At 43.8% G+C, this 7288-nt stretch overlaps 2 protein-coding genes across 2 annotated transcripts; both read right to left on the bottom strand.

Annotated features, from left to right (window-relative positions):
• Positions 1 to 2225: 2225 nt before the first annotated feature.
• Positions 2226 to 4101, bottom strand: LOC135712029 (uncharacterized). Its single transcript, XM_065234991.1, has 2 exons — positions 3073 to 4101; positions 2226 to 2696 (listed from the first exon to the last, which is right to left on the bottom strand). The coding sequence occupies exons 1-2, from the start codon at positions 4099 to 4101 to the stop codon at positions 2226 to 2228; spliced, it is 1500 nt and encodes a 499-aa protein (XP_065091063.1).
• Positions 4102 to 4357: 256 nt separating this feature from the next.
• Positions 4358 to 4864, bottom strand: LOC135712028 (uncharacterized). Its single transcript, XM_065234990.1, has one exon. It carries the CDS (start codon positions 4862 to 4864, stop codon positions 4358 to 4360), a length of 507 nt encoding a protein of 168 aa, XP_065091062.1.
• Positions 4865 to 7288: the final 2424 nt, after the last annotated feature.

Genomic DNA, 7288 nt, shown 5'->3' with positions numbered 1-7288 from the left:
CTTTGCGGAGCCAAAAATCCGTATTTTTTTTAATTAACATTTTAAACAGCAGTAAATCTAGGTTAGTATTGGGTACCAATTACTAGTGGCGGGCTCGAGGTTAATGGGTTACAATTTCGATTGAAATGAGCTAGGAGGCAACAGGTTTCTGAAGCCAATACTTTCGAACGGTTGACCAAATTCTGGCTGGGCAGGGGCAAGTAGCACAGAAACAGGTGGATAATAAGACTGGGACACAATGGCTGGAAAATGTGCGGAAAGGAGGGGATGGTCACGTCAAACTCTAACATAAGACAAACAAAGGAATTCGTAGATCGCTTGGGAAGATCACGGGTTCCCAATACATCTCTTACTTCACGGAAGGGTTGTCTACCTCGGGCCAATAGGGTATCCAATAGTCGTGCTCAGGAGCCGTCATTACCCGGGCAATGCCAACCTGCGTGATCGATGTCATCATAACCGGTTCTGCACCTACATATATTGCTGTCAACGAGGTTTATTCTGTAGAGATGTGCGTTTAACGAGTAGTGGTTGGAAATAAGTCTTGACATCACGCAAATGAATCCCCGACTTACATCCAGACCTTTGTACCACGCTCTCGAATAAACATTTGGAGTAATGGAATGTAACCACCGCCCAAGAGAGTTACTTGTCCAATCGTTTTGCCAACTTAGAAGAGAACTCTGACGTACTAATGGGAAAAAAAACATCAAGTTAAATTCTTCTATCATTATTGCTTCAATGGGTTTAATGAACTTACGGGAATCACTAATATCGCCTATCGATTTTATCCGTTTGTTGATGATTTGGTGAGCCCAGTGTAAATAATGGCGGTTCACTTCATAATCAATGTTTGGAGCCGTTTTAGCTCTAATGCAACTTCATGCAGAAAAACACCGTTTAAACACTTAACACTAGCACATAATAATTTATTCAAACTGAACTTAGACCACACAACTAGCACATTTATTAAATAGTAGTTTTACTTAAAATTAAGGCAATACAAAATCACATAGTGATGTTTCACTTTCCTTGATCTTCGACCGTCTTCGATGCGAATAGTAGTAGCACTGATCTGTTGTAGCTACGATGAGGATTCTATGACCTGCTGGGTGTTCATTGGTGTCGGGTGTCCATCGCCGTTCTCACTCTCCTTATCAGATCAACATTTGTAGTGGTAGAACGTTCACTGAGCATGCCGTAGGTATTGAAAGTAGTGGTCACTCATCAATCCATTCTTTCTCCCGTATGACTCGCTGTGTCACGTCGATCAAGTACTGCTATCCAGGACAATTTGCATATTACATGCAAACATCCTGCCTCCCTCAGAAATAACCATTTCTGCAGATTGCTGCTAATGTTGTTGTGACGACTGTTGGTGATGCTGATGAAGACTGCTCCTGGCTGGCCTTGCGGTATATAATCCCTCAGTTAGAATGGTGAGATGATACATGTGAAGAAAAGACCCGGTAGATCCGGAGAAAATAGCTGGACAGATTGGACAGGTCCTTACCTTGGACCCAAGGATATTGGGCCTTGTATTTATTTGTTCTCTCCGGATGATGATGTGCCAACATTGATGCTTGCGATAGCCGCACCGCCGTTAGATCCTTTGTCGTCATAGAGTGAAGATGCTACCGGTAGAAAGGAAAGTTTTGCGACAGGACGAGTGATGAACCCACGTGGTGTTTGAAGTGTAACAACACGCACAATACCGTCCTTGCCGGGGTGAAGTTCGTGGATCCTGCCAGTCGGCCATTGCATTGATGGTAGATTCTCCTCCTTGATGATCACAAGACGATTCTTCTCTATTTTTACCGGAGGATTGCACCACTTGGCTCTGAGCTGCCATCGATTCCAAATTTTCTGGAACATCTTCTGCGTCTGCTGCCACTGAGTCAACCGATTGTACGGGACCGAATCGAGGTTGACGTCCGGAACAGCCTTCAATGTCGAGCCCACAAGGAAATGACCCGAGGTAAGAGGATCGAGGTCAGAAGGGTCGTCGCTTAATGAAGTGAGTGGACGGGAGTTTAGACAACATTCAATTTGAGCTAGAAATTGTCTCCATATCATCGTACGCCAACACTCGAGAACCTAGTACCCGAGTAAAATACTTCTGAGCTGATTTGATCGCCACCTCCCAAAGTCCGCCAAAGTGAGATCCTTTGGGAGGATTAAAGTGCCAACGGATTCCGTTTTCCGTACACTCTCGAGCTACCTGGTCATTTGTGTTCCTTGCTTCTCAAAAGCCGCTTCAGCTCATTCGCTGCACCCACAAAATTCTTCCCATTGTCTGAGTAGGCGTAGGCGTCTGAGCACAGCCCACGGCGTGCCACAAACCGCCGGAAAGCTTGCAGGAACTTGGCAGTAGTCAAATTCACAACCGCTTTCGTCGCAGAACATACGAACACAGCTACGTATGCTTTGATCGGTGGCATCGGTGCATCGCGCCTGTGCCGTGGTTGGATGTAGATTGGTTCCCAAAAGTCTATTCCAACTTTAGAGAAGGGTCGTGATGCAGTCACACGAGCAGCCGGAAGCTCGGACATGAACTGTTCGATGAGCTTAGGTCGTGCGCGTACACAGGTGACGCATTTGTGTACGATCTGCCGAGCCACACTTCTTCCGCCCAAGAGCCAGTAACGGATTCGAATCGTATTGACCATCAGTTGAGGAGCAGCATGTAGTAGTTTCTGATGTACGATAGCAAGAGCAATGTCGACAAAGAGTGAGAGCCTGACAGCAGGATTGGTTGCTTGAAGTCTTCATGTTGTGTTGACTGGCCCAGACGACCACTGATCCGGATGATTCTATCGCTGGGAAAGATCATTGGATGGAACCATTTCAGTCGAGAGCTTTTCGAAATTGACGTTTCCGCTTCCATTCGCTCCAATCGCTTCCGTTCTCCAATCGCTTCCATTCATCCGAAAAGCATTGTTGCTGCAGTAATCGTATGAGTGCGTGTTCAGCAGATTTTAGTTCATCAGTCGTGAGGAAGATGAATATCCGATCTTCCTTTCGTATTAGCAAAAATGAAAAGAAGCGTCGCCAGTAAGCAGTAATTTGTACCATTTTCGAGTAGTTGGAGAATTTAGCAACGTATTCATCGATGTCATCGATGTTGCAATTATCAGTCGATCCGCACTGCTGTCCAGGAACAGGCCAATACTCTTTTTCTTTCTGCAACCATTCTGGACCTCTCCACCAGAGTGTGTTGTAGATGATATCTGACGCCAAGCAACCACGAGATATCACGTCAGCCGGGTTTTCCAGTCCTGCGATGTGTTTCCAAGTACAATGCTGCCTTGCATGCTGAATCTTGGACACCCTGTTGGCAACACAAGTAGTCCAAGTGGACGGAGTGACCTCGAGCCAATTGATGACTGTCGTGGAATCAGTCCAGTAGATAGTAGAGAACGTCATCTGAAGAGAAGCGGCGATTCGTAGATATAACTCGGCGAAGAGTAGAGCTCCAAACAATTCGAGCCTGGGTGTGCTTTGTTTTTTCAAAGGTGCGATTCTGGACTTCGACGTCAGAAGAGCGATTTTGATTTGTCCATAGTTGTCGATTGACCTCAAGTAGGCACAGGTGCCGTATCCGATGTCGGAAGCATCCGAGAACAGGTGAAGTACAATCTCGACTGATTTCGGGAGAAGAACAAAGCGATCAATTCTCAATTCGTTAAGCGCAGGAAGATTGGAGTGATCGTTGATCCATTTATCCCGAAGACTTGATATAAGCTCTCGATCCCACTCCCAAACCGTTCCATTTTCGTATCTGAGTGTCCACAGTGTTTGCATGAACGCCTTGGCCATTACGACGACTGGACCGACAAGTCCCAAAGGATCGAAGAGCTGGGCAATGTAGGACAGCGTTAGACGTTTCGTGAGTACGGCGTTTGGTGGTAGAAGTAGAACGATTTTGTACTTGAGACGATCGGATGCTGGTTCCCAGTGCAAAACGAGCGTTTTGATCGTTTGATCACGATCGAGATCGATGGAATGCTGAAGAGCACGGTTTTCATGCGGGACGCCCTCTAGAACGGTCTCACAGTTTGATGCCCATTTTCTTAGCTGGAAGCCTCCCCGGGAAAGCATGGCGTCGAGTTGCTCCGGAAGCTTGATTGCTTCTGCTACGGTTGCTGCTCCAGAAAATAAGTCATCGGCATAAAAATCCTTCTCGACGACCTTTGCTGCTATTGGGAAATTATCGGCCTCGTCACTAGCTAGCTGCTTTAGGACACGTGTCGCCAAATAAGGAGCCGATGCAGTCCCGTGCGTGACGGTCTTGAGAACGAAAGTTTGTAGTGGTTGGTCCGTAATACTTGGCGATACATTTTTTCGGCGTCTGGAATTAGGATGACTTGTGGGTTCGGGAACGCATAACAATCGATCGCAAATCGTCCTGTACGACCGGACCGACAAGAAGAGCGTCGTTGAGTGAAATTCCCGAGCTCGTCTTGCTAGACGCATCGAAAACGACGCGTAGCTTCGTGGTCGTGCTGCTCTCTTTAATCACTGGATGATGTGGTAAATAGTACTTCGGATGAAGCTCATCTCCGAAGTCACTGAGTGGTGCCATGTGGCCAAGTTGCGCATACTCAGCCATGAAATCCCGATACTGCTGAGCGATCGAAGCATTACGAGGCAGCCGATTCTCCAACAAGCGAAAACGATGCAGAGGCGATTTCTTGTTGTCACCCAACCGCTGAGTTACAGTTTCTTTGAAAGGGAGTCTCACCATGTATCGACCCGACGAATCACGTGCAACAGTACGCTGAAAGAACTCTTCGCAGGCAGTTTCGTTCGGGGAGTAATTCGTAGCAGATGGGTCTTCCTCAATTTTCCAGAACTTCTCCATGTCGTTGTGTAGTTCGGCTATCGTTGCAACATTGCAGCGAACTGACCTTTCTGGATAGCCCTGAGAAGTTTTTCCTGATACCACCCAGCCAAATACCGAGTTGGTGAGCGACGGAAGAGAATCTCCAAGCAAAATGCGTCCTGGAACAGAGAGTAGATCGAAGAATATTTCTGCCCCCAACACGATATCGATAGTGCTCGTTTTGAAAAAAGCCAGGATCGGCAAGAAATGCTCCAATGATCGATGTCCAAGTTGACCGATGGCAGATCAATAGTGACCTTGGGCAGAATAAGCAAATCGACGCAGGTAAAGTAATTCGAATTTCGGGATTTGATGACGGCTCGAAATTGGTGCTTCACATTAGCAGAGGACTTTCCTATTCCAGATATCGGCACATTGACTCTCCTTCGTGTAACAGTCATCGCCTGAGATAACTGTGTAGTGGCGAAGCAACATTCGCTCCCAGAATCCAGTAGAGCTCGTGCGAAATGTTGTGACATGTGAAATTTATATTGTCTTGGTTTGCGTCTCACCACGTTTAACAGATCTGGTCGCCCGTTTGACAGATCGAACTGCTCATTTGACAAATTGAATTGCGGACAAACGAAACGCTATGTGTCCGACACATAGATATCATTTGTTGATCACATTGTAAAAATTCATGAGTGGGACACATAAAAACAATATTTGAAATTTTATTAGTGCAGGAACCGAAATTTGCATGATTTTTTTCGTAGTGTGCAGAGCGAGAGCTTCCTGGTAAATAAATCGATTTTGTTTTTCGCTCTCCAATTTCTATGAAAGTTCGAATATTTTTTTGGCATTTCGTGCTGTGATTTATTGGAAAATAACGAATATACCATTTTAAAAAAATAGTCGAGAGCGAGGTCGTGAGTCAAAATGGCGAAATACCAGCACAACTTATTGGTTCATTGCCTCTTGCGAGCGAAATTTCACGGAATTCTTAGAGATAAAATCAAAAATGTTTATTTTTTCGGTTTTTGCACTCTTAGAAAAATTCTTGTACATACTTAAAAGTAACTATTTTTACACGAGACGTAATCCATCTTTGACGTAAATTATGGAACGTAAACAAACATGTCATGTTAAATTAAGTGTTCCCATACCGAAACATACACTCAAAGATAAATGAAATCAAAAAAGCTTAAAAAGTATGCAGATTCCCGCTTCACCTTATTGAGTCCGAGCCATGATTACTTCGGCAGTAGTCATGCATGATTAAAATCGAAATAATCTTTCCAGTTTTAAATTTTATTCTTTGCCAGTACTGATATATAATCAAACAAGATTTAAATTCAATCAAAAATGATTAAAATAGAATAAAAAATGATTAAAATTTATTCAAAAAAAGATAATCTACAATCTAATCAACCATGATTAAACTAGGATTAATATCAGATGCTTATTTTTTAGAAAGAGGGGATTAATTTTTAATCATTTGATATGATTAAACCACCTACAAACAGACATAACACTCACAATCACATTCAGCGTCAATTTTGTCATAAAGTTGAGTCATAACAGATGCCAAAAATTGCTTAATCAAACGTACTTTTCGTCGAGCAACGAACTTTTCAGTCTGGGAGCACTTAATATGACATGACATGTTTGTTTACGTCTAATTTTTTATGTCAATGTTGGATTCCGTCACATTTTAAATTAGTTATTACTAATCGTGTGGGCTGGAACTGGTCAGACGAGTTATAGAGAGGATAGAATCGTCCAAATCTAAAAGTACATCTTGAAGCAAAAGCAGAACTGCTGTATAGTATTTCAGAAGAATTAAATCTTTTCATCATGACATCATCATGTCAAAATTCCCTGAACTCGACTAAAGCATGTTCATCAAGCATAAAGCATGAATAATCGAATTAGTCAAGGTTGCTCATTAGTGTGAACAGAGCCGTGTTTCACCCCGCAACCCATAATGTCATGTCGCGGTAGTTATCCTCATCCATTAGTTCAATAGTTCCAACAACTCTAAAACCGAGCACAAAGTGTGATGATTAGCACGAGCCATTTCAACTCGTCTCGCTTGACTTTGTCGTTAGAAATTTATGACAGCAGGGTGTGATTATTAATGTTAATGAGTTGAAAAAGCTTTTCCATTTCCAGCCTCCCTACAGTCCCACTTTCTCTGTCCCATCGTTCATACTTTCCTTCATCGTCTGACGATGATGATGATGCTGATGACGATACTGTTGGTGGTGACTTTGTAGCCATCCGAAGCAGTGCCATCACAACAACCCAATAATGTTATGTTTAATCAAATTCTGTGGCTTTTGAAGCTTTGTCACTATGTTCCATCACCACTCAGGGCCGGAACACGATAATAAGCTTCGCGTTGTGGTTTTGATCCAAATGCGATATCTTTCTCACTCTCTCGCACACAGGCACACTCAT

This window comes from Ochlerotatus camptorhynchus, unplaced genomic scaffold, assembly GCF_037179485.1.
Source record: "Ochlerotatus camptorhynchus isolate MF236.1 unplaced genomic scaffold, CSIRO-AGI_Acam_v1.1 ptg000455l, whole genome shotgun sequence".
In the NCBI taxonomy this organism is placed as follows: domain Eukaryota; kingdom Metazoa; phylum Arthropoda; class Insecta; order Diptera; family Culicidae; genus Ochlerotatus; species Ochlerotatus camptorhynchus.
This window is presented reverse-complemented; position numbering and strand designations above follow the sequence as displayed.